Genomic DNA, 27,407 nt, shown 5'->3' on the forward strand with positions numbered 1-27,407 from the left:
TGGACTAGACCTGTGTTTACCACACCCAGCTCCACCTTAGGACTGGACCAGGATCTCTCAACCTGGAACTTTCCAGGGCTAGGCTGGCATCCAGAGTCCCAGGGGCCTCCTGTTTTCATTTCCTCAGTGCCAGGGTCACACTCACCGTTTTTTACACAGGTTCTGGGGATTGGGCTGAGGTCGTCGGCCTGTGAGGCGAGCACTTTACCTACTGAGTCATCTCCCTAGCCCATGGGAAGTATTTTCTGAACAGATAGATCCTTCAGCCAGGAAAATAGCTGGTACCTGAGTCACTAATTCTGCTCTCCTAGGCTGCCTGCTACACCCCGCTCCTGTGCCGTGTTCACTCTGCAGGTACTTGGGCGGCCCCTTCAGTGCAGGCGTGGGGCACACTGAGTCGCGTGGGCAGAAGAGTCTCTGCTTTGTGCCGCTTACCTTCAGGGACGGACACAATAAACAAAACGCAGAGGATAGCAGCTGCTTGGGTGGGCTGTGGAGGAAAGCGAAGTCTTGCCCCAAGTACCTGACAGAACAACTTAAAGGCAGAAGGATTTCTCTTGGCTCTCAGTTTCAGAGGGTTCCAGTCTCAACATGGCAGCGTTCATGGGGCTGGGAGCCTGTGGTAGGGGCCTCCCCCAGCCTGGCACATCAGGAAGCAGCATGCAACAGGAAGCATGCAACAGGAAGTATACACAGGAAGTATATTATGGGATGTGAGGACACAGGCGTGTATTATGGGATGTGAGGACACAGGCGTGTATTATAGGATGTGAGGACACTATTATGGGATGTGAGGACACAGGCGTGGTGTGTATTATGGGATGTGAGGACACTGGAGTATATTATGGGATGTGAGGACAGGAGTGTATTAGCTGGGGCTGTACTACCACCTTTAAAGGATTAACCCCAGCTACCTACTTCTGTTGTTCAGGCCCCACTTCTTTAAAAAATTCCACAATCTCCCCAACCTGATGTGGACCATACATTTAATACATGTCTGGCGGTAGGCAGCATTTCAGATTCAAACCCTAAAATGGAGAAAGGAAATGAGATGTTGGAAGGTTGCGGGTTACTGTTGAGGGGACACCAAGCAGGCTGTCATGGGAAGCAGTTGGTTGGTGTTGGAAGGACTGGCTATTTCAGCAGCCCCAGAACCCCTCACCGAGGCGGATGCCCCTCTGTAAGGCTAGTCTTAGGCTTACAATAGGAACATTTTCTGTGGAGCTGGAGAGATGCTTAGTGGTTAAGAACAGTTCACGCTCTTCCCAAGGACCTGAGTTCAAGTCCCACATCAGGGGCTCCACCGATGCTTGAGGCTCCAGCTCCAGGGCGTCTGGCACCCTCTCCTGGTTTCACCTCTCTCCATCTGTCACCACAGACACACAACGACAAATGTCCGTCATTGTAAAAGACCTTAGAAAAGCGAAGAGGCCAGGTATGGTAAAGTCTGGTATGGAGCTCTGGTAAAGTCCTTGATTAGGATCCATGACGTCCTGGGGTCTGACTCCACCGCTGCACCCCATAAACAGCATGTGATGCGTTCTGGTAACTCAGGAAGTGGTAGACATGGAGGCAGGAGGATCAGAAGACACTCAAGGTCACCCTTGGCTACACCTTGAGTTTTAGGCCAGCCAGGGTTACATGAGACCCTGTCTCAGTGAACTAGAAAGCAAAGCATTTGCAAAGGGTGTCCTTGTGCTCCAGTTTCCTTTTTTGTTGTTGTTTTTTTGGGTTTTTTTTTTTTTGTTGTTGTTGTTGTTGTTTTCTGAGACAGGGTTTCTCTGTGTAGCCCTGGCTGTCCTGGAACTCACTCTGTAGACCAGTCTGGCCTCGAACTCAGAAATCTGCCTGCCTCTGCCTCCCAAGTGCTGGGATTAAAGGCATGTGCCGCCACTGTCCCCCTTTCTTTTTTTTTTTTTTTAAAGTTTATTTATCTGAATACACCATTGCTCTTTTCAGACACACCAGAAAAGGGCATCAGATCCCATTACAGATGACTGTAAGCCACCCTGTGGTTGCTGGGAGTTGAACTCAGGACCTCTGGGAGAGCAGTCAGTGCTCTTAACCACTGAGCCATTTCTCCAGCCACCTTGAGTTTTCCTTAAAGCCTGTCTTACCCGTGGGTCAGCCTGGCCATGCAGCTCATCTGGACCCTCTGCACGTCACCAGGGTTTCTGTTCAGCCGCCATCTGTACGTGGGTGTGTTTGTCTCTTTGGTCCTTGCCCCACCCCCACCCCCACCCCCAGCATTCGACACCCGGAAGCCGTGCTAAGCCATTATCTTGGTGGTTCATTCCCTTCTAGTGAAATCTTTGTGCATGAGCTCTGTCCTCTGCTTTTGTGAGTACGTGAATGATTTCCTGGGTGAAGCACGCCACCTGTGTCCTCCCAGGTGTCCTCTTGTCGTTCTCCCTCTCAACGGTTATTTTTGTGTGTATACGTGTTCTGCATACACATCTACCTGCACCATCTGTGTGTAATGGCCACTGAAACCAGAAGCATAAGATCGTCTGGCACCAAAGCTGTGTGCCATCATGGAGTGCTAGGGACCGAGCCTACCTCAGGAAGAAGAACAGCGAGGGCTCCGTAAACCATCTTTCCAGCCCCCTCTTCAAATTTTTTTTTTTTAATAAAATTTACTTTTGAAAGTTTTTACGAGTATTTTGTCTGCGTGTTAAGTAGATACACCACGTGTGTGCAGTACCCACGGAGGCCAGACGAGGACATCAGATCTCCTGGTACTTGAGTTACAGATGGTTGTAGGGCACCGTGTGGGTATGTGGGGGTGGAGGCGAGGGCGGGGCAGACTTGATTGAGATGTCCAGGTTTGCAGACACATTCCTGGCTTTGCGTACAGAAACATTTAGGTTATGAGAGCTCTGCCTTAATCATCGGATTGACGGCTTGATGGATCCATCATTTGATGGCATTGGTGAATGGTGAGAAGCAGCAGGTCACCAGAGATGTGTGCCCTGGTCTTTTCCCATATTCCCGCCTCTGCTTCCTATACGCCATAAACAACCCCTACTCTATGACTTCCTCTTGTAACTAACATTCTACCTCATGCCCATGATCGTGGCTGTGAAACTCTGGGCTAGGACAAGTCATTCTTCTAGTTTTGATTTTATGCATACGGTGTTTTGCCACATGTATGTCTGTGTCTCACATGGGTACCTGGTATCTGCAGAGGCCGGAAGAGGTCGTCAGATCCCCCTGGGACTGAAGTCACAGACTGGCTGTAAGCCACCATGTAGGGCCTTGGGGATCCCAGTTATGAGTCCGTGCTCTTGACCGCTGAGTCACCTCGCCAGGTTTCATTATGTAGCTCAGGCTAGCCTAGAACTCTCTATTCCCCTGCCCGAGCCTCCTGAGTGCTGGGATACAGATATGCATCACTTTAAGGCCCTGTTTTGGGACTGTTCAACTCCACAGCATCAGGTAGCTGATAACCCTTCTCACTCTGGGAAGTTTTTGGGATTCGAGGTGTTTTACCTAAGGGTTATCCTACCTCCTCTAACCCGTGACCTGTTCTCCTAAACACAATATGGGGAGTGGGCGAAGAAACGGGAGACATGATCCTGGACAAGTCAATATAAAATCAGACAGCCGTCAGCCAACATCAGTTTTTCCCCTTCATTTAATGAACACTTTACAAAGTACAAAATATACTGTCTTTTTTTCCCCCAGGGGGAACATTAGGTACTTTTTTTTCTCTTCATCATACAGTACACAACTCTCAAGGGTTTTGTTTCTTTGACAAGGAAAAAAAACAAAAGCATGAGGGACCCTGGAGGCCGACAGAGTAGGACAGCAGCCCCCCACCCCCTTCACCCAAGCTGCAGGACTGATGACGTACCACTGTTGCTGGTGACCTGGGCACGACATGCCAGGTGAGGGTCAGCTGGGGCTGTGGGCAGGGCAGGGTCCCTTAAAAACACCTCAGGGCACCCATACCCGCTCCCCTGCCTCAGGATAACGGAAATGGTTTTGGCATACAGGAGGAGGGCGAGGAGGACTATGCTGCACTTCCATCTCCCCTACTATTTGGAGGCCGACCCTGCTCAAACTCTTCCTGTGATACATACAGGTAAACTGAGGCAGCAGAAAGGAAAACCATACTAGGCTCAGCCCATGGAAACCTGAATTTTGCCCATCGCTGGAGTCTTTCCCAAGATGAGTTCCTGGGAAGCAAGGGGCCTCTCTTGTCCCCAGCCTCTCTCCGTGCAAATACTGTCCTTAGAACTGAATTGTTTGAAGAGTCCCACGGGTGGGCCTAGGCCAGCTCAGGCTGCCTGCATGGATTCCCTGGGCTGCTGAGGGGCAGTCTTTCTTGGGGATGCAGTGAATGGGGAGAGGAGCCAATCCCGTCAGGGCAACCCCCACATTCCACTCTGGAGCCAGGGCCTGTATCGCTGTCTGTTTAACTGTGTGGCAGTGGGCTAGGTAAGGGGCCAAACACTGCACGAAACCGCTCGCAGCTCTGAGAAAGATCTGCACATGTGGGCACATGCACTCACACACACACACACACACACACACGTAAATAAACAGCATCCTGACACGTGGGACCCTGTACTTATGACTCTCCGTCTTCCCCCTCTCTACTACCAAGAGCCACAAATCAGTCACTAGACTGATGCCCGCAAGAGCCATGGCCTAGGCCTCAGGCCTCTTCCGGTGCCTTCAGCAACAGGCCAGCGCCTGCCCTTCCCTAGCTGAGTGGTCTTCAGAGGAGGGGCTGGAGGTCAAGCTCGAACGCCCTGGGGTCAGTTAAATGTATCCTTTTGCTGCTTCTACTTTAGGACGCAGACATGAAAAAGAAAACTGGGCTGAACTGGGAGGTTAGGTCTATGAAGTTAGTGCTACACCTTCACCACAGCTCTGGACAGCAAAGCACGGCTGACTGGCTGCTGGCCATGTCGGCCTCGCTTCCCTCCTGGATATGTAAAAGTGGAGGCCTGCCCCCCTTCCAGGCTATACTCCAACCCACGGCACGACACCCATCACTTGAAAACCCAAAGCTACATCCCCATGCCCCTCCCTGTCAGAGAGCCCATCTTGCTCAGTTAGACTCCCCTCACCAAGGCAAGTGCTGATGCCACCCGTGGCCCCCCAACGCTGCCCACAGAGGAACATGTCGCGGTGATGGTTAACACCGTCAGGATCTAGAACCACCTAGAAGACAAAATCTGCCAAGGAGACCTGGCCTAAATATGGTGACCTCCCAGGGCTAGGCTCTCACCTGCCTCTCCCTGTTGCTTCCTGACTGTGGATGCAACGTGACCGACCGCCTGCCTCACGGTCCTGCCGCCATGCCTCTCCCCGCCATGATGGACTGCCTCCCATCAAACCCAGGAGTCAAAACCAACACTTCCTTCCGCTCCCCTCTTCAGTTGCCTTAGGGGAAGCAGGGGAGAACCTGCGCTCTCCCCACATCCAACCCAGAGGTGGCTGGGGACTTTTAAAGGTCAGCCCGGGAAATGGGGCTGGGAAGAGCTGGGAGCAGGTGGCTCAGACCTTCTTTGAAGATCAGGTACCAGACAAAGGGGTGCGGGGTGGGCTTTGCCCGTGCCTAGGGCCTAACTCCTTTGCACCCGCCTGAGTATCTCTTCACTTCCACAGTTCCTTCCGTCACTGGGGACCACCTGACCAGCCTAAGCAAGCTGCTTCAGCGACACTGCCGGGTCGGTCCCACCACACCAGGAACCTGTCACCTGAAGCTGGTGGAGTAGGCTGAATGTTGACACTTCGGAGTCTTAGATAAGGGGCTTTATGGGGGCAGGGCTGCATGCCTCTAAGGATGTGGGAAGGGGGGTCTTTAGGACCCAGGAGTATGTAGCTGGTGATGCTGCTGGGATCTGGGGGGAGAAGTAGATTTCTTGGGAAGCATGTGTACCTCAGGCTATGGGGCTGAGCCAAAGGGGAGGGGGTGCTTCGTCGATGGGGACCCTGGATGGTCTCATCAGTCTGTACAGGTGATATCTGACTTTTTTTTTGAGACAGAGCTTCATGTAGCCCAGGCTGACCTTCATGTAGCCCAGGCTGACCTTCAATTGTGATCTGTCTGCTTTTGTCTCTCGAGTGCTGGGCATGGAGCCCAGGGCTTCCTTCTGAGGAGCTAGAGGAGCGCCCTCTCCACTGAGGAGCTAGAGGAGCGCCCTCTCCACTGAGGAGCTAGAGGAGCGCCCTCTCCACTGAGGAATTAGAGGAGTGCCCTCTCCACTGAGGAGCTAGAGGAGCGCCCTCTCCACTGAGCTAACTCCCAAAGCGCCAAAGCGCGCTTTTTCTGTCAGAGTATCTTTCAGGCAGACACACAAACTCCCGGAGGTCAGGGTTTCTCTGTGTAGCCCTGGCTGTCCTGGAACTCACTCTGTAGACCAGGCTGGCCTTGAACACAGAAATACACCTGCCTCTGCCTCCCAAGTGCTGGGATTACAGGTGTGCGCCACCACTGCCGGGCTAAAGCTTTACCTTCTTAACAGCCCAATCTCCTCCCCTCCCCATGTGCCAAGAGACTGCTGGGAGGATCTGGGAGGTAGCAGCACAGTGGAGTACTGGCCTTGCTCACACGTGTGTGCGTGCGTGTACACACGCACACATGACATTTGTCAGCACTGCAGGGGGTGAGGGGATACAAAGGAAATCCCCTAGGGAACCCCCACTGCTGACTGGTGCGCCACTGGGTGCCCTCTGAGGCTGGGCCAGCAGGGGGGTGGGGTGACCCTTCAGAGTCATAAAACCAGAAGATGCTGAGAAGGGGGCAGATAGCACTAAGGACACAAGAGTAGAGGGTCTCAGTGGGGACATCCCCCAGAGCTGCAGAGACCAAGTCATACTGCTCCACCCACAGAAAACACAGACACAGATCTAGCTTCCTCCAAGGACCCACTGCAGCTAAGTGGCGGGGTCCCTTCAAAGGCCAGCCAGCAGAAGCCAGGCCCAGCTCCTTTCTGGAGACACAATGGTGGGACTGTGTGGTGTTCTGGGTCCTTATGGAGTCAGTCCTAGGAAGAGAGTAGGAAAGAGAACCTGAGAGTCCTAAGCTTGCAGGAACAATAATAATAAGGATATTAAAAAAAAAAAAAAACAAACCTCGCCAGGTGTGATGGCGCACACCTTTAAGCCCAGCACTCAGAAGGCAGAGGCGGGCAGATTTCTCTAAACTCAAGGCCAGCCTGGTCTACAGAGAGAGTTCCAGGATAGCCAGGGCTATCTAGAGAAACCCTGCCTCAACAAAACAATGAACACAACGATAACAAAAATCAGGTAAGCTGCCGGGTCTACAGCTTTCCATGGCGAAGGGACTCTGAGAGGAAGCAGGCTGGGATAGAAGGGCTTACCAGACAAAGGTTTTGGGGTAACCCTGAGGGAGGGAGCCACTGTTAAAATGCAAAAACAAAACAAACAAAAAACAAAACAACAAACAAAACAACCCCCCCCAAACCAAAAACATTCCCTCCTCTAGATCAAAGCCTTCCCCCTGCCCCAAATAAAATAAAGGCGTCCAGAGCTCCATGCTGTGGAAATGGGGGTACAGTAGCTACCAAGCAGACCACACTGGCCCTCTCAACCTGCCCACATGCGGTAGGCTGTTGGTTCTGTCCCTCCTCCAGGCTGGCCCCAGGACTTTTCCACTTGTCATATTGCCTACATATTTGAATTAAAAATATACGGTGGCTCAAAATGTCCCCGAGCGTGCACACATGAGGTGGGGCCCTTGCCTGTGTCCTGCGCACACAGAATATATTAACATATATATTGCTCAAGTATATATGCTATTTACAGAATATATCTCTATCAACATAAAACACGTATTTATAGGTGTGTACACAGTCTCATCCTAGCAGGTCTAGGGGCGGGGGCAGGGGGCCGGCACACTTATACAGTGGGAAGGGATAACTGGGAAGGGCTTCTGGAGAGGCACACCCCGGACAATCAAGGCCTTTCAGGGAGAGAAAAAGGGGCCTTAGGGGCCTCACTGTAAAGCCCACCCACTTGACTATTTCCCATTCGGGACCAGAAAACACTAAGATTTGGTTTTAAGGGTTTTGTGCAAAAGGAGTTTAAAACAAAATAAAACAACAAAACAAAAACATAAAACCAAAACCCAAACCAAACCAAACCAAACCCACCAAAATCAACCCGAGGTGATTTTGATTGACATGCTGGGTTCTGAGCTTCTACAGGATTCTAGAACAGTTCCTCCACCCGGGATGTGCTTCTGCGGCTCAGAGAGGAGAGAAACACAGTTCATACAAGACTAGGCAGGGTTAAATAAACATTCCCTCCTCTGACCTTGTTGCTGGAGACCTCAAAGTACAGGCCCAAGAAAACACCCCAAGAGCAAAAAGTCTGGTGGACCCCACTGTCCCAGCAAACGGCGCCACAGGCAGGTGGCGCTACACGGGGATGCCCTGTAGGGGGCGCTGTGGGATCCCCGTGTCTTGTGTAAGCGCTCTGCTCCTGTTGTCCTCCGCAAAAGACACAGCCAAATTCATCAGGAACATCTCTGCATTTGGGTCTGTCCCCGGAGACGCAGGGCGCCAAGTCCCACTGAACCCTGGGCACCCTAATAAGACTCCAAACAGACCACATCCCCTCCAAACAAAACTACTCCTTCCCCAGCCACCTGTACGCAAAAACAACAAAGAAACCCGCAAGTGTAATTTTTCTCTACAAATGCCCGACGATAGCTGTCTCCCAGGTACCCCCGTGACCACAGACTGCTGCTGCGTGTATTTCGGACAGAAGCTGCAGCGAGGGGTGGGGTGAGGTCTCTTCTTCCCCTAAAAGTGCGGTAGAGAGGATGATGGGGAATTCTCTAGGCTGGTCTAAGTGACAGCTGGGGAGGTGGGGCATGGCCCAAGGCACCCATAGGCCCGGGCAGGTGGGGAACGCCCATTGCTGGAGAAAGCGGAGTCTTAGCTTGCCCAGGTTGGGTCTGGGAGAGCAAACAAAGGACAGATAGCAGCTGGCGCTCTAGGCTGGTGGGAGAGGAGGTGTCCTGGGATCCCCTCCAGGGACAAGCGCTCTGGGGGGACGGTTGGCCCAGAGCCCCTCTTGGCAGTTGTTGAGGAAATCAACACAGGCCCTGTGTGGTCAGCAGGTGGCGTTCTAGGGTCTCAGTTTTCCTCCCCAGCTTAGGGGTAGGGACCCCACTGCTACTGACTGAGACTCACCGGCCATTATGACCTGGGGGTGGCCTGCTGGTCTCCACTGTGAGGGAACTAGCCCCTGAGCCCCTACAACTAGGGCAGCAACCATAACCATCAACGCTGGGGGACCCTCATGGGGGCTTCTCCTGCTCTGCACCCCCAATCCTGTTCCACCAACCCCCTAAGATGTCGCTAGGCGCATCAGGACCCCAACCCCAATGTCTCACAGAAGGTGCCAGCTTCCTTTGGTGTTTGCCGCGGGCCGTAGGTGAGGCCTTGGGCTGCTCCCAAGTGCCCTGGGCCTCGGAGACCATTTTCTGGGGTGGAGCTTGGGGGAGGAAGATGGGCACATCCCCACCGAGCGGAAACTGAGTCATTATTGAAAAGGCTGGGGGACCCTGGAAGGCAGGAGGAGGATGTGGGGGTGGCCCTAGTTTAGGCCCAGGCCTGGAGGAGTCAGGAATCAGGGGCGTGTCCCAGAGGCCCCTTCCTTAAAGGTCCTGGGGCAGAGCTTTCAGTCCATAGGGAAATACTGCAGAATAACCTTCGTGGGGGCAAGGGCCCAGGTGGGCAGTGGCAGGGAGGAGCCCAGAGACCAGTCTGTTCTAATGCTTCCCGGCTTGACTGACCTTCAGGGCGTGGATAACCCCACTGATATTCTCTTCTGGAACCTACAGGGCAGGAAGCAAAGGAAGAAAAGTGCGTGAGCCCAGCTACCCGCTTCCTACCGATAAAGTCCCCACCTGTTCCCAGGGGCCACTTACCAATGCATGGTCGAACTTGAAAGTACTGATGTAATAGGCCGGGATGTCTGCAGCCGCCAAGGGCTCCGAGATCTGGGCTACAATCCCACATTCATCTAGGGAAACACGTGCTCAGAGTCTAGGCAGGGGCTCTACCACTGAGCCACGCCTCCAGCCCCTCCCTGGGGGTATTCTAGGCAGAGGATCTACCACTGAGCCACGCCCCCAGCCCCTCCCTGGGGTATTCTAGGCAGGGGCTCTCCCACTGAGCTATGCCCCAGCCCCTCCCTGGGGTATTCTAGGCAGGGGCTCTACCACTGAGCCACGCCCCCAGCCCCTCCCTGGGGTATTCTAGGCAGGGGCTCTACCACTGAGCCACGCCCCCAGCCCCACTGTATTTTTTCAGCTTGCAGGGTGGGTTAAGTGCCCTTTGGTAAAGTCCACTCATTGGTCTCTCGAGGCCTTCATATATATATATGTCACACCACTGGCAAGGGATCTGTCAGAAGAGGGGCTTCAATCTCCTTGTTTAGACCACTACATAGGGTGGACCTGGCCAGGTATCCTGGGAACGCCTGATTCCTGCATACAGGTGCTGGACCCCACGGGCTCACCGAATCCCAAGGGCTGTCCTCCTATCCGCACCATCTTCCAGAGCTCTCCAGATGCACTCGTGAATAGCAAGTGACTCGGGAACCTGTGGAGGAAGTGAGAGGAGTCCGAGGCGGGGCACACCAGTGTCCTCCAGCTCTGGTGCATCTCGGGTGGGGCAGAGTACAAGATCCAAGGCCACGTCAGCCCCACTGGGGGCAGGGAGGGAAGCTTTGGGACTACGGTTCCAATATCCACTTTGGCGCCATCTTGCTGTGGACCTGGATGACCCCTGCACCTCCAGAACAACGCCAATAAAGGAAACGGGATGGACCGGGGAGAAAGTACGCGCTCCTGCCCAGGCCCCCTGCAATATCCACACAGGGCCCAGCTCACCTCTGCTGGGTCTGCACATCCATCACCAGTGAGATGTAGCCCTCAATGAGTGAGAAGGAGAAGAAGCGGATGTGGCCGCAATCGTCACTGGCCGCCATGGGGTCCTTCACTCTGGGGATCAAGAGGAAACTGTGAGGGTGGGGTTCCGGACTTCACGCCATCTGCACGCCCACCAGCACGAGAGGCTGGGCTTTGCCTCACGTCTTGTCTCCATCAAGAAGCCCACAACCCAGGAAGTCTTAGACCCTGAATGCTCCAGTTCCCACCCGCCAGCCAAGGCAGAGCCACTGGGGCCATAGCAGGTGATGTTACCAGGGTAACCAACCACTTTCCTCGTGACTCTAGGACCTGGTCAAAAGCCTGAGGCTTAGGAGGTTACCTTGGGAAAAACCTATTGTTATTTTGCCTTCTAAATATTTATGTTCATAACTCATGGATTAGTGCTGCTCTCAACTTGGGCCAGGGAAGCATCTTTCTGCAGGAGGTGGCAATTAATGCAGAGACTCACGTGGGTGAGGCACTGGGGGCTCCGCCCTAAATGGGACATCTCTATGAACCCCCGACCATCAAGGTTCAAGAAACACCAAGAGAGGGTAGGAAGAGCCACATAGACATGCATAAGTGTCCCCTTTCAGAGTGGGTTCTAGGGTAGAACAGTCCCTTCTCCACTCAGACCTGGCTCTTTGGTGCAATCATGCCTCCTCCCTTAGACTTGCTTCTTGGGCGGGTCTGTGTGCCTCCTCCCTCAGACTGGGCTGACAGGTAAGAGTCAGGTCTTCTACAGACTGAGCTCTCAGGTGGAATAAGGACTTTGCCCTCAGACAGGGCTCCTGGGTGGAGCAGTATTATTTCCATGTCTGCTCCCCTACGCTAGCCCCCGAACCCCAGGGACCTACCCATTGGAGTAGAACATCACATCCATGAGGAGGGTGGCAACCGCGGGCAGCGTGTCGGGGTCCAGGCTGGTGACACAGAACCTGTTGCTGGGGCTGGACAGTGGGTGGATAACTGGCCTCTGGACTGGAAGAGCATAGGACAGGGTGTTAAGGCCATAGAACGTCTGTGTGTAGAAGTTGGGCTCTGCCTCAGATCCTGTTCAGTGCAGCCTAGTGGCTTTCTCACTCCAGCACACACACTACATGGATTCTTAGGTTTCCCTTCAGGGCCCTGGGCTCCACCACCTGGCTTAGCACCTTGTGCTCCAAGATTTAACAGCATGGTCCCTACCACAGGTAGCTACCCACCCTGAGGCGTTATGAGCTGTGCAGGGCCGGGGGCCATCGCTGGCGGCTCCGCTTGGGATCCAGGGAACACCAGGATTCCCTCAATCCTGACTCACCCATCTTGGGCTTCACAAAGCCATTGGTGATGCTGAGATTCTCAGCCGCTACCGTTTCTCCATTGACAACCCGTAGGATGGTGAACTCCGAGGACAAGGTGTGAGTGACAAAGGGTAGGTCGCGCTCCCGCACCTGAGGACGGCAAGCAGGGTCGCTGAGTCCCAGATCACCCCACCTCCTGTGGCAGTGCCCGGGGCTGAGGTGAAGAATGGAACAGTAGACGGGACAAGATAACGCGTGTGTTAGAAGCGGTGTGTGTGTGTGTGTGTGTGTGTGTGTGTTACATAAAGCGGGTCGGGGTGTGTGTATACCACTTGCCCGACCTTTGACTCACCAGGATGAAGTCAGTCTGATAGGTGGACAGCATAAACACGGAGATGTTCTGGTCGGCCAGTGGGGCGATGACAGACTTGGCGATCTTTGTCACACCGATGGGCTGGGAGCTGGAGAAGCTGCCACCACCGGACACCACATTCAGGGCTAGCCAGGTGGCATCGGCCACGCTCAGGTGCTCTGAGGAGGGTAGCTCTGCAGGGGTGAGGGGCACAGAGGAGGGTGGTGACGACATGCCTGGGGCCTGGGTGTTCCCAGGCCATAGCAGGCCATGCTCTAGGCGTAGGCGGAGGTGAGTGGATGGCTGAGGCCTTATGAGACTGTCTTGTCTGTTTCTGGGCCTCAGTTTCCTCATTTAAAAATATTTTTATTTAGCCGGGCAGTGTTGGCACACGCCTTTAATCCCAGCACTTGGGAGGCAGGGGCAGGCATATTTCTGAATTTAAGGCGAGCCTGGTCTACAGTGAGTTCCAGGACAGCCAGGGCTATACAGAGAACCCCTGTCACAAAAAGCCAAATAAATAAATAAATAAATAAATAAATAAATAAATAAATAAATAAATAAATCGTGTGTGTGTGTGTGTGTGTGTATGTGTCTGTCTGTGTGTGTGTGTGTGTGTGTAGGTGACTGCAGTTGCTGAGGAGACCAGAAGAGGGCGCTGGACACCCTGGAGCTGGAATTATGGATGTTTCTGAGCCACTAGACATAGGTGCTGGGGACCAAACTCAAGTCCTCTGCTAGGGCAGTAAGTGCTTTTAACTATCCTGTCACATCTCCAGCCCCTCGTGTCGTCATTCAATCAACAGATGAGTCAAAGGTCCCACCTAGGGAGGGCTAGGTTGGTGACATCCTAAATGTCAGATGGTGGGTACGCTAGGGGCCGGAAGCACCTGTTGTCCAGTGGCTTCATCTGTGTCCAGCTCTAGTCTCCTTCACTATAAAGCAGAGATGGTAATTAATGCCTTAGTGAATTCCTACCTCTTTTAAAAGAAGTCTATTTTATTTTATATTTTATATGCATGCTGCCTCCTTGCTTGTCTGTGGACCACATGTGTGCCGGTGCTTGCAGAAGTCAAACGTGAGCATTAGATTCACTGGAACTGGAGATAAAGATGATTGCAAACCGTTGTGTGGGGCCCGGGAATTGAACTCGGGTCCTCTTAACTACTGAGCCACCTCTCCAGCCTAGAATTCCTACTTCTTTAATTAAAGATTTAATTTTTTTCTAAAGATTTATGAGCATTGGTGTTTTGCCTGCATGTGTGCCTGTAGACCACATTCAGACATGATGCCCCTGGAGGCTAGAAGAGGGGATCTCATGGGGCTGGGGATGGAACCCAGGCCTTCTGTAAGAGCAGCCAGTGCTCTTAACGCCTCAAGTTATCTCTCCAGCCTCAAGCTTTATTTATTAATTTTGTGTGTCTGTGTGGGTGTGTCTGGGTGGAGGCGTAGGAGTGTGCACGCGCTAATGCAGTTGCCTTTGGAGGCCAGAAGAGGGCATCTGACTCCCTGGAACTGGAACTATGAATGGTTGTGTGCCACCTACATGGGTGCTGGGAACCCAAGCTGGGTCCTTTGCAAGAGCAACAAGCGCCCCCTAACTACTGAGCCATCCAGCCCCCTATTGATTATGGTGTCTTTATAGGTGTGTATATGATGCATCTGAGTGGTGTGTATGTCGAGGTCAGAGGGTAACTCTGTGGAGTTGGTTTTCCCCTTCTATCTTTATGTGTATGAACTCAGGACACTAGGCCTGTAAACCTTATTCACTGAAGCAACAAGGGGGAGCACAAGGACTCGTGTAACCCAGGCTGGTCTTAAATTAGCGGTGTAGCTGAGGATCCTCCTGCCTCTACCTCATGATCATTGGGATGATAGGCACTGTGTGTGCCACTGCGTTAGGTTCATGTTGTGCTGGGCATGGAACCCGGGGCTTTGTGCGTGCTGGGCAGGATCTACCAACGAAGCTCCAGCTCATGAATTTTCTTCTTTACTTCTTCCTGCACATTGGACTTATTTTGGGAAAAGATCCTGAGTTCAGATGCCTGAATGTTCCTGAGTCCCTTCCAGCAAGGACAAACTCCAAGAAGGCCTGGGCATGACATCCAGGCACCCAAAGCTTCTGTAGCTACGTTTTTAAACAGAAGTGTTCCCTTCGGGAGGAAGGCCCTGGAAAGCACAGGACGTCAATGAAACTCACAAGGCTCTGGGCATGGTGGCACCAAGTTTTAATCCCAGCACTAGGGAGGTAGAGGCAGGTGGATCTCTGTGAGCTCAAGGCCCGCTTGGTCTACAGAGTGAGCTTCAGGCCAGATGGTACATAGTAGGACCACAGCTCACCAAACAAAGCAAACAAACAAAATACCCAAACCCCAAACCTCACAGGGCTCAGGAAGATCCTGAAACTTACAAGACTCCTGAAGCCTCTAATACAGTTGCTGGGAAAAGGAGACTGTCTGTGGTGGAGCTGCCTTTCTTGGGTCGGCTGGGGTGGCCTCTCTGGCACCATGTTTCCTGATCTTTTCCCAGGACACATCCTACCACCCTGTGTATACGGCACCTCTATGGATACTAACCCAGAGACCCATCTAACTCTTTATAAAATCCCAGGCTCCTGCTAAGACCTTACGGCCCCATTTTTGTCACAGAGTAGGACAGAGATATGGCAAGGAGTAGACTGTGAGGCTATGCACACAGCAAGGACCCCGGACAGGAAGCGTGGCTGTCCATGCCACACAGATGCTTGAAAGAGACCAGCAATCTGCCCACTCTCTCCAGTCTGGGAGCAACCAAGCCAAGTTCCAAAGATAAAGATAGGTGGGGTATGCTGGTACACACCAGGAATCCCAGCTCTTTAAGAGGTTGTGGCAGAAGGAGCTTGGATTCCAGGGTAGCCTGGGCTACCTAGTGAGCTTGAATTAAAAAGAAAAAACAACAAAACAAAATACACACACACACACACACACACACACACACACACAAAACGAAAACTAAATTGACAAAGGACTAAAGAGCTATGGATGTAGAGTGTCATGGAGTGGTGGATTGGCTTTCTAGTATCCATAAAGCCCTGGGTTCCAGCCCCAGCCCCCAAAAACAGAAGTGTTGGTGCATGCCTCTGTAAGTGTAGCACTTGGGAGGTGGAGGCAGGATGATCAGGAGATTAAGGTCGTCCTTGATGCTGCCAGTTTGTGATGTATGAGATAATGCCTTAAAACAAACAAACAAAACAAAACAAACAAACAAACTAAAAAAACAAGGCAACCAACTAAGCAAATAAAAAAGTCTCAAATTTAATAGACTCAAAATTCCCAGGCCCTGTCTTGACCAACAGGAAGATGCAAGAGTCCCTGAAGAGGTGGGGGTTGGGAGTAGTGTTAGGGACTAGGAAGGGGAGGGGGGCTGGGCCAACTGCCAGAAAAGATGGCTGGGGAGGGGATGCTGAGTCAGGGAGGGGATGCTGAGTGAGGTCCATCAGAATCCTCTCTGCCTAGCTCGGTCGCCATGGTGACCACAGTCTAGGGAACCCTATTGGTCCTGATGACTCAGAAGGACCTATGGTCAGCAAGCCAGGGACGGAGAGGCAGGCAGCTTCATAAAAGAGAGAAAAGAGGAAGAGCCAGTGCATGGGGATCCCTGGGCCTTCCGTGTCTTGGACTCCCTAGTGCCCAAGCGGTAGAACAGGATTCCTAAGCCCTGGCCCTGGCAGATCTCAGTTCTAAAATTCTTTTCTGTGTGTACATGCACACACACATGCGGAGGTCAGAGGTCTAGCTGGTGCCTTTCCTAACCGCTCACACCTTTTTATACAAAGGTATTCCTGTGTGTGTGTGTGTGTGTGTGTGTGTGTGTGTGTGTGTGTGTATGAGCAGGCCTGGGTGCCGTGGTGCCCAGGTAGAGGTCAAAGACTGACCTGTGGGAGTCAGTCACCTCCTTCCACCATGCAGGCTGTGGGGATGAAACTCAGGTTGTCTGACATGTATCCCCACTTACCACTGAGCAATCTCACCAGCCCTTGTGTTTTTGAGTCAGGGAGGCTCTCACTGGCCTAGACTAGCTAGATGCTGAGTGCCAGGAATCCTCCTGCCTCTGTAACTCTAGTTTTGGTTACAGGCACTTACCATGCCCAAGTTCCTCCCTCCCTCCCTCCCTCCCTCCCTCCTACCTTCCTTCCTTCTTTCCTTCCTTCCTTCCCTCCCTCCCTCACTCCCCAGATTCTCCTGTTTGGCAAGTACTTTACCAACCGGCCCATCTCCCTAGCCTCTTGTTTTTTTAGAATTCTAAGGACCCCAAACTTTATAATAGGAAGGGCTTCTTAGGGGGTGGTATCTGAAGCCTTTATTGTGTTCTGGGAGTTTCTGAGAGCCTGGGTATCCTGAAATGCAGCTTTGTGAGGTGAAGTGCAGGCCCTTCACCCTGGTGTCAACCATACCCTTGCTGGTGGCCAGTCAGGAAGCCCAGAAAACAGCAAGTTACAGTGTGATGTATTTCACAGCAAAACAGATAACGCCTCATGTCTCTGGAGTATAACCTTAAGACATTTTGGGGGAAGATTCTGGTAGGGTCATAGGCACAGATGTTCAGTGGTCAGTGTCCTTGGTGTCAGAGTGAGAATGACATCAGACAGGCCTATTTTCAATTTTTAAAAACTGTGTATGTATGTATGTATGTATATATGTATGTATATGTATGTTCATGGGTATGCGAGTGCCCATGAAGTCCAGAAGAGGGCATCAGATCCCTAGGAGCTGGACTTATAGATAGCTATGAGCTGTCTCCTATGGATGCTGGGAACAGAACTCAGGTTGACTCTGCAATAGCAAGTGGTCTTAATTCCTGAGCCATTTCTCCAGTCTAAAGACAAGGGTCTCATCTAGCCTAGGCTAGCCTCAAATTTACTCTGTTGATGGACATTTGGGTCTTCATCTGGTTGCTGGGAATTGAACTCAGGACCTTTGGAAGAACAGTCAATGCTCTTAACCTCTGAGCCATCTCTCCAGCCCTTGGTTCGTCATCTGTAAATGGATGTTTAACTTCAGCTCTATGGACCCCTGGAATGAGCCCAAGGTCCCCACTGAGTGCGAAGCTGTCTGGCGATGAGACTCTCCTTAGTGGAAGTTACCACTTCAATCAAGGCACACAAGTTTGCTTGATTTGATTTTGGGGTGGGGTAGGGTGAGGTGGGAATGATAGATATCCCTGGAGTATGGTTTTCCATGGGGGAGGCTCTGGAAGTAGCAATTCCAAGTCTTGTTGGAGTTTTGAATATGCGAGGCAAGAGCTGTACCATGGAGCCACATCCCCCGTTGTCAGAAGCCATCTTGGAAAGGCTAGAGCCATGCCAATGAATTTTCTGGAGATGGCCCATCGTTTTGCATGGCCTGCAATGGGTGAGCTCAGTGAGGCAGGGTCCCAAAAGATTGTTCATCATGCCAGGATTGTTCTCGCCGCTGATATGCCTTTCCTGTCACTATTGCATAGCTTAATGATCCCTAAGCATTCACCCACCCTATTGAGCAGACTTTCTGCAGATCAACATGAAGATGTACTCTCATTTGCTGTGCAGACAAATGGATGTTTTCATAATTCCTAATAAGGATTTTATAGAATTCCTTGCAAACTTATACAAGTAATCTCCAATTCTCTATGTTATAAAAGCTGCAAATAAGTGCTCTGTAAACCTTCATGTCGCGGGCTAATTGAACTAGAAAAAGAAAGCAGTCTTGGAACAAATTTATGATTAAGGAAAGCATTCCTTCTAGGTTAGGTATGAGACCATTACTATGTAACTAATGGTTATAAACTGGGAGTGGACAACATATTGTAGGTGTGAGGACAAAAAAATTAATGATGGACTGGTCTATTTATACAGGGCTTCAAAATAATAAGACACAAGGCAGATGATGATTTGCCTTTTGACAAAACCATGCTAACTTGTGACATAAAAATGATTGCTTTGAACTTATAATGAACTATGGGAGGGCTAGAAACAGATAATGAATGTTTCGTGAGATGCTAATCTTCATGGAAAGACATATAAACAATTCTGCTGTTACTGCTTAAATTTTATCGACTTATGAACGCTTGCCTTAAACTTACTATGAATGTATTGGAATGTAAAAGTATCTAGAAAATCATGTAACCAGTTATCCTGCTGTAACAGTTCCACCTGATAGTTGTATGAGGTAGTTGTATATACTGAGAACAGAAATAAGGCTGGTTGGAGCTTCTTTTTCTGCCTCACCCAGAGTGAGTGAGTGTTTTTCCTGCAAGCCTCATCTTTTCCTTCTTTCCTTCTTTCTCTTCTTTTCTCTCTGGTTCACGAACAGTTAACAAACTCCAAGCCTCTTGCCTGGCCAGCATGGGGTCCTTGAGCCACTAAGAAAAGAGCCCTAGCAACTAAAACTTTTTTTCCCAATTCCCTGCTGCCAACAGCAGGAGTTAATTGGCAGAAACCAGTGGCTTTTTAGCAAGAGAGCTTTAAGTTCCCAGAACAATAAGAGAGAGTTAAAAGATCAGAGATCATCAGTCTTTGGCCTTTGTCCCATGCTGTGTTCCAATGGGTATCTGTGAGGGCCAGGGCAGGTCCCTAGTACCTAGTCCCTCATTGGGGGATTCTAGGCAGGGGCTCTACCACTGAGCCACGCCCCCAGTCCCTCACTGGGGGATTCCAGGCAGGGGCTCTACCACTGAGCCACGCCCCCAGTCCCTTACTGGGGGATTCTAGGCAGGAGCTCTACCACTGAGCCACGCCCCCAGCCCCTCATTGGGGATTCTAGGCTCTTTCACTGAGCCACACCCCCAGCCCCTCACTGGGGATTCTAGGCAGGGGCTCTACCACTAAGCCAGGCCCCCAGCCCCTCCCTGGGGGATTCTAGGCAGGGGCTCTACCACTGAGCCACGCCCCCAGCCCCTCATTGGGGATTCTAGGCAGGGGCTCTTTCGCTGAGCCACGCCCCCAGCCTCTCACTGGGGATTCTAGGCAGGGGCTCTACCACTGAGCCACGCCCCCAGCCCCTCATTGGGGATTCTAGGCAGGGGCTCTTTCGCTGAGCCACGCCCCCAGCCCCTCCCTGGGGGATTCGAGGCAGGGGCTCTACCACTGAGCCACACCCCTAGCCCTTTGGCCTTGTACCAAAGTAACCCAGACTAGCTCATTAGTATTGATCCTCTGTCTCACCTGCCCCTCCCCTCCTGTCTCTCTCCACAGGCTTTTGAAGACTGTCACTTAGGAGGTTTCCCAGGACTCCCAACACCCGTGAGCAAGTTCAATGGCTCCCCTCTGCTCTACCATCAATTTGGTGTAGGCCAGAAAAATAAATGCATTCCATTTGCATAGAGTCCCGGAAAATCAACATCAGGCTGGACCCTGGGTTGGGGGTGCGGCTCAGCAGCTCGGAGCATGCCTGCCATGGGCTGGGCACTGAGAACCATCTCCAGAACTGCAAAACTAAATGAAGTAAGCATAGCACATGTTGTTGTGGTGGTTGTTGCTTTTGAGACAGGGTCTCACTCTGTAACTTGGTTGGCCTAGAACCTACTAGGTGGACCAAGCTGGTCCGGAACTCACAGATCTGCCTGCCTTTGTCCGTGCTGGGATTAGAGGCAGATCAGATATCCTGCATATTAGATGTTTATGTTACGATTCATTACAGTCATGAAATAGCAATGAGATGATTGTATGGTTGGGGGGTCACCATGCAGCGCATTCAACTTCTCTAACAACAAAGAACTTGGCGAGGACAAGTGATCACTGCTAACTGGTACAACGCTTTATTTTGAGGTAACCACGCATTCTCCCAAACCCACTGAGGATTGGGGGTATCGTAGCGTACCAGCCTGCCAAAGCGTGGCATAAACCAGACCTGGTGGTGCACAGTTGTACTGTCAGCACTGGAGAAGAAGAGACAGGAGGATCAGAAGTTCAAGGTTTGGCTATGTAGGGAGTGCAAGGCTAGCCTGGGGTACATGAGACTGCCTCAGAAACAAATAAGACAATTTGCTATACTTTAAAATGGTGGTTAATTTTTCATTTTCTGAGCTTTCTCTGTATAGCCCTGCCTATTCTGAAACTAACACTGTAGACCAGGCTAGCCCTGAACTCAGAATCCGCCTGCCTCTGTCTCCTGAGTGCTGGCACTAAAGTCATGCTTCCCCACTGCCTGGTAAGTGGTGGTTAATTTTTGAAAAATCATTGCTTTATTATTTTATGTGTGTGGGTATTTTACCTGCATATCTGTCTGTGTACCACGTGTGTGCCCGATGCTCACAGATGCCAGAAGAGAGATCTTCTGGACCTGGAGTTACAGATGGTTGTGAGCCACCATGTGGTGCTGGGAATCGAACCCAGGTTTCCTGGAAGTTCAGCTTGGGCTTTGAACCACCGAGCCATCTTTCTAGCCCTTAAAAGGATGAATTTTCAGGTAACTGAATGATATTTAAATTTAAAAATGAAAAAAAAAAAAGGATAGAGAGATGGCTGAGTAGTTAGGAGCATCTCTCCCAAAGGACCGGGGTTTCGGTTCTCAGTCCTCCCCATGGAGGGGGGGAGGGTGCTCACAATGACCTGAACTCTGGTTCCAGAGGATCTGATGCCTTCTATAGGTGTCTGCATGCATGTGGTGTACATATATATATATATATATATATATATATATATATATATATATATATATATATATATATATATGTATGTATATTCAGGCACACATACATGCACATTAGCTAAATAAAAAATATTTTTATATGATAAACATTTAAAAAGAACGAAAAATGGGGGGGAAAAGTCAGACATGATGTCATTCCTATAATCCCAGCATTTGGGAGGTTGCAGCAGAAGCCTCATAAATTTGAGGCTAGCCTGGGCTATATCAGGAGACCCTATCTCAATCCTCTCCCCGCCAACAGTGGGTAGCTCAGTAGGTAAACATTGCAGCAAGCCTGCCCACCTGTGTGTGATCTCTGGAACTCACAGGTAGAAGGCAGAACTGACTTCCACAGGTTGCCCTCTGACCTTTACCCCCACGCTCTGGCATGCGTGTGTACATACACATACAATAAAGCAATAAATGTAAAACGTAAAAAAAGGCTACCACCACCGCCAAAACCTTCCAATCTCAAAAATCACCCACCCACCCAACCAACCAACCAACAAACCAAAACCAAAACCAAAACCCAAACCCAAAAACCTGGAATTTTTTTTGGGGGGGGTTTGGTTTTAAAACAACAAAGAAAATAGAAAAAGGAATAAGGAGGGAGGGGGTGGCCCAGCTTGGGAGGAGAGACACTTACCAAGGAAGCCCTCCTCATCTACGATGATGGTGTAATCCTCAGGGGTCTCTGTCAGACTGAAAAACTTGCACCTAAGGAAAACCACACAAGAATAACTATCTGGTCAGTCTGGGAAGGTCCTCTGATGAGCCACGCCCCCAGCCCCTCCCTGGGGGATTCTAGGCAGGGGCTCTACCACTGAGCCACGCCCCCAGCCCCTCCCTGGGGGATTCTAGGCAGGGCTCTACCACTGAGCCACACCCCCAGCCCCTCCCTGGGGGATTCTAGGCAGGGGCTCTACCACTGAGCCACGCCCCCAGCCCCTCCCTGGGGGATTCTAGGCAGGGGCTCTACCACTAAGCTACATTGTCAAGTCCCTTGTGTACTTTCTGGTATGTGTTGATGTCTGCAAAATCCACATCTGTGTCAAACCCAAAGAACTATCCACTATAAAAGATGACTGGTTTTTGTTTTTGTTTTTTTGAGACAGGCTCTCGTAGCCCAGGCTAGCCGTTAATTTATTCATCATTCACGATGATGCTGATCTGCAATTACCAATCTCCACCCACAAAGGGCTGGGATTACAGATGTGTGTCACCACAGCTGGCTCAAAGAGCAATGTTGGCTCTCAGTTAATTACTTATCGCAAGCCTGATCTTCAAGGACTGAAGAGACGGCTCTCTGGTTTGATTCTAAGCATCCATATCCAGTGGCTTACCAGGGCCTGTAGCTCCAGTTTCAGCAGAGCCTGCGACCTCTGACCACTATGTGATGCACCGAAACTCACACAGGCACATTCATACACATACCAAATCCATAGATAAATCCTGAAGCCAAATGCCCAACCAACGAAACAGATGTTGATGAAGGCGCCACTTTGGGGCCAGGGGGAATATATTCCTTGTCTCGTGGGTTCCTGCTCAGGCCCCAGCACACACTCAGCTCCCCTCCAGCCCCTTCCTTTTCCATTTATTTGTGTCTGTGCACATGTAAGTGAGCAGGCAGTGGTGCACATGTGGATGCCAGAGGCCGACTTGCAGGACCAGGTTCTCTTTTTCCTACAGGTTGGCTCTGTAGATTGAACTCAGATCATTACACTTGGCCGCAGTCACTTTCACCCACTGAGCCATCATGCCAGCCCTCTGTGGTTTCTCAGGGACATCTCTGACCAGGTCTGTTCCACAGTGTCATAGTCAGGGTTTCTATTCCTGCACTAACATCATGACCAAGAAGCAAGTTGGAGAGGAAAGGGTTTATTCTGCTTACACCTTCCACATTGTTGTTCGTCACCAAAGGAAGTCAGGACTGGAACTCAAGCAGGTCAGGAAGCAGGAGCTGATGCAGAGGCCATGGAGGGATGTTTCTTACTGGCTTGCTTCCCCTGCCTTGCTCAGCCTGCTCTCTTATAGAACCCAAGACTACCAGCCCAGAGATGGCCCCACCCACAAGGGGCCCTCCCAGCTGATCACTAATTGAGAAAATGCCTTACAGCTGGATCTCATGGAGGCACTTCCCCAACTGAAGCTCCTTTCTCTGTGATAACTCCAACCCGAGTCAGGTTGACATACAAAACCAGCCAGTACACATAGCCAATGTAGAACTTTGTTGCTACTGTAGTTGTTTTGAGACAGGGTTTCTCTGTATAGCCCTGGCTGTCCTGGAACTCACTCTGTAGACCAGGCTGGTCTCGAACTCAGAAATCCGCCTGCCTCTGCCTCCCAGAGCGCTGGGATTACAGGCGTGCGCCACCACCGCCCGGCTCAACTTGTAATTCTTATCTAGAAAAACACAACATACAACGGCTTCAAAGAACAGCAGCAAACTGTCGCCTGGTAAGTGGCCATTGGTACTCCTGTGGGGTTCCTTCAGCAGGGCCCCACATCCTCAGAGAGAGACTTGAAGCTCAGTTTCCAGACGGCTGAAGCAGGTGCATGTGGGGAGGGAAGGGGCCTCCCAGCTGCCTGAGAGCCTGGTATTCAGGAATGGGCAAGACACTTACTCCGGCCACCCTCAAGGCTGTAGGGACACTCCAGAAATAGGCCGGACACACTGGTCCAGAGGGCATAAACAAGCAGCAGACAGAAACCAGGGCCTCCGTGGACATGAGGTATAAATAAATTAGTTGTTAAAGTGACATGACCCAGGGGACCAGCCAGCTGTTGGATGTCCATCTCAATTCAACGTGCAGACTGGCTGAGAGAGGGCCTTCAGGACAGAGGGGACCGAGGGACCTGTTGCTCTCACTGGTCACCGTGTCTGTAGCTTCATGTCACCTGACCCTGTTGGGCAGCAGTTCTCAACCCGTGCGGTGGCAGATCAGATATCCTGCATATCAGATATTTCTATTACGATTCATTACAGTCATGAAATAGCAATGAGATGATTGTATGGTTGGGTGGGGTCACCACTCCAGGAGGAGCTGTGTTAAAGGGTCACAGAGCTAGGAAGGCTGAGGAGCACTGCTCTAGGACATTCAGATCTGTCTCCTTGCTATTGTTTGTGCAGTATGTGTGTGTGGTACTGGGACACACACACACACACACATACACACACATATGCACACGCACACGTGTCCTGATGCATGCGCCTGTGTGTATGAAAGGCCAGGGGAGGGTGTTGGCTGTCCTCCTCCAACAGTCACATTATTCCTTTGTGACAGGGTCTGCCTGGCTGGCACTTGGATCTTGAATTATTTTGGTCAGGTTCGAAGCCAGCAAGCCCCGGCAGCCTCCTGTCTCTGTACCCACAACCCCTACCACACGGCTCTTCAGGCAAGGGTCACACCAGACCTGCTTGGGTGCTCGGGCCTTCAATGTTGCACACAGACCCAGGGGAGCCTGAAGATCGCAGCAATTCCCCTGCTTCAGCTTCTTATGCTAGGATTATATGTATGAATTACTACATCTCCCTTTTTCTTTATTTGTGTGTGTGTGTGTGTGTGTGTGTGTGTGTGTGTGTATGCATGCACGGTCCAGGTTTTAAGATTTATTTATTTACCTATGTATTATGCATGTAGGTGTACCACACTGTGTGTGGAGCTCATAGGACGATTTTTTTGGGAGTTGGTTCTTTTTCTATATCACGTGGGATTGAACTCAGGTCATCAGCCTTGGTGGCTAGAACTTTTCCTACTAGTCCATCTCATCAGCCCTACAACTACCTCCTTTGTTTCTTTGTCCCCACCCCCTGCCCCCTGCTGTGTGTAGTGCTGTCTGTCCTGGAACTCATTATGTAGACCAGGCTGGCCTCAAACTCAAGAGCTCCTTCTGCCTCTGCCTCCCCAACTGCTGGGACGAAAGGTCTTTGCCACCACCACCCAGCACACTCCACCTTTCTTGTGACAGAGTCTCTCAGTGGCCTGCAGCTCACTAAGGATGTCTGACGGGCCTGGGGGTCAGTTTGGAGCTCCCCTTCGCTACAGTCCCTTACCTGAGGTTACGAGCATGTGACAGTACCCCTAGTTTTTTAAGTGGGAGCTATGGTGACCAAACTCAGGTCTGGAGGACCGTGGGCCACGGGTTTGGGCTGATCATGCATCACAGGGAAAGTCTGTTCAAACTGTGTATGCGAAGAACTTCCTTCACGGTTAGACAGCGCCAGCCTGGCAGAGTATTAGGAAGAGCACACTTGATATCCCAGTCCGTCAGAGGCCTGCTGTATGTCTGAGACCAGGCAGGGTTACACTGCAATCTCTTTCCAGCCTTTGACTCCTTATCCTTCTGTTGCAGCCTCCTTTGTCATGGTTAACAAGTATGCTCTACAACACCTGGGTTTTCTTTTTTGAAGTGCCAGGGATGAAACCCAGGGCCTTGCATGGGAAGCTAGCACTCTATGGCTGAGACGTGCACTTAGGTCTTCACTGGGATCCTAGGCAGGGGCTCTACCACTGAGCCACGCCCCCAGCCCCTCCCTCGGGGATTCTAGGCAGGGGCTCTACCACTGAGCCACGCCCCCAGCCCCTCCCTCGGGGATTCTAGGCGGGGTCTCTACTACTGAGCCACGCCCCCAGCCCCTGGCGGATCCCCTAGGGGGGATTCTAGGCAGGGGCTCTGCCACTGAGCCATACCTCTAGCCCCACACCCCCTGGCGGATTCTAGGCGAAAGCCCCAGCCACAGTTTGCATCTGTTCCTGTCTTTCTTTGCCTTGTCCCCACTGAGTTCAAGTAGTTCACCTTCTCTTGCCCTCTCCTGGAGGGACTGGAGACCCGATGAATTTCCCATGCATTTTGCTCTGCACAGCAGTCCAGTCAACCTCCCCACTCCCTACCCCCACAAGGATGCCCAACTTTCTGTCAATGCAGGAAGGTAAGAAGCACACGGGAAATCAACCCCTGCCGTTATGCAATCTGTGGTCCTGTGGCCATCTCCCCACAATCCAGACACTACTAACTGCAAATGACATTCCCTGGAGGGCCCAGCTCGGGTGTTGCCTGAGGCTGTTGACCGGTTGCCTAGTAACTGAATGCGGTGTGCTCTAGGTCAATGCCACTCAAACTCCGTCTGGCTGATGGCCAGTTTTTAGCCGCCAGTCTGTTGCAGTCCCTGTGTCAGTCCCATCATCAAATGACATTCATTACTAGACATTTCCTCCCTCAGACTTGACCCCATTCCCTATCCATCCAGCCCTCTAATTACTCACCTTACCCCTCAGACACAGGCTTTTTCTGTATAGCCCTGGCTGTTCTGGAACTCGCTCTATAGACTAGGCTAGCCTTGAATTCACAGAGATTCCACCTGCCTCTGCCTCTCGAGTGCTGGGATTAAGGCGTGTTCTACCATACTCCGTTTAGCACTCTTAGTTTCTATGATACAGGTATCCACTGAGGGTCCCTCTCAAACCCCTGCAGCGGTGTGCCTCGTTTTAAAGACTCACTTCACAAACTGTCAGTTCACCCCTGGCCTCTTCCCCTCCCAGGGCTCAAGTTTTCTCCCAATAAAAAGGTTTATTTAGAGACACTAATTTGATGTGTCTGAGTGCTTTGCCTGAACGTGTATGCAGAACCCATACATGCCCGTTGCCCGAGAAGTCTGAAGAGGGCATCAGATCTCCTAGAGCTGGAGCTACGAATGGCTCTGAACTGCTACGTGGGTGCTGGGACCAGAACCTGAGTCCCGCAAGAAAGAACAGTGAGTGCCCTGAGCTATCTCTCCATTAAAAAAGAAAAAAGAGCCGGCGGTGGTGGCGCATGCCTGTAATCCCAGCACTCTGGGAGGCAGAGGCAGGCAGATTTCTGAGTTCGAGGCCAGCCTGGTCTACAGAGTGAGTTCTAGGACAGCCAGGGCTACACAGAGAAACCCTGTCTCGAACAAAACCAAATCCAAAAAAAAAAAAAAAAAAAAAAAAAAAGAAGAAAGAAAAAAAGACTTATTTTATCTTTAATTATGAGTGTGTGTGTGTGTCTGTGCTTGTTGAATGCAGGCGACCACGGAGACCAGAAGATGGCGTTGGATTCCCTAAAGCCGGAGTTGCAGGCAGCTGTGAGCTGCTCAGCGGGGGCGCTGGAGCGTCCTAAGCAATAGCGGTAGGCACTCTTAGTTGGTAAGCAGCTCTGTCCAGCAGCCTCCAGGGCCTTGCTAG

At 51.3% G+C, this 27,407-nt stretch overlaps 1 protein-coding gene across 1 annotated transcript in view; it reads right to left on the reverse strand.

The window, feature by feature from the left end:
- Window positions 1-3,619: 3,619 nt before the first annotated feature.
- The window catches only part of Castor2 (cytosolic arginine sensor for mTORC1 subunit 2), a 43,751-nt gene continuing 19,963 nt past the window's right edge, over window positions 3,620-27,407 (reverse strand). The window contains exons 2-9 of the mRNA XM_052168224.1: window positions 21,851-21,921; window positions 12,560-12,753; window positions 12,225-12,357; window positions 11,782-11,905; window positions 10,886-10,996; window positions 10,513-10,595; window positions 9,920-10,014; window positions 3,620-9,826 (exon numbers count right to left, since the gene is read on the reverse strand). Coding sequence (XP_052024184.1) covers window positions 9,761-9,826; window positions 9,920-10,014; window positions 10,513-10,595; window positions 10,886-10,996; window positions 11,782-11,905; window positions 12,225-12,357; window positions 12,560-12,753; window positions 21,851-21,921 — 877 coding nt within the window. The 3' untranslated portion in view covers window positions 3,620-9,760. The remainder of the gene's footprint in view (window positions 9,827-9,919; window positions 10,015-10,512; window positions 10,596-10,885; window positions 10,997-11,781; window positions 11,906-12,224; window positions 12,358-12,559; window positions 12,754-21,850; window positions 21,922-27,407) is intronic.

This window comes from Apodemus sylvaticus, chromosome 22 (genome assembly GCF_947179515.1).
Source record: "Apodemus sylvaticus chromosome 22, mApoSyl1.1, whole genome shotgun sequence".
In the NCBI taxonomy this organism is placed as follows: Eukaryota; Metazoa; Chordata; class Mammalia; order Rodentia; family Muridae; genus Apodemus; species Apodemus sylvaticus.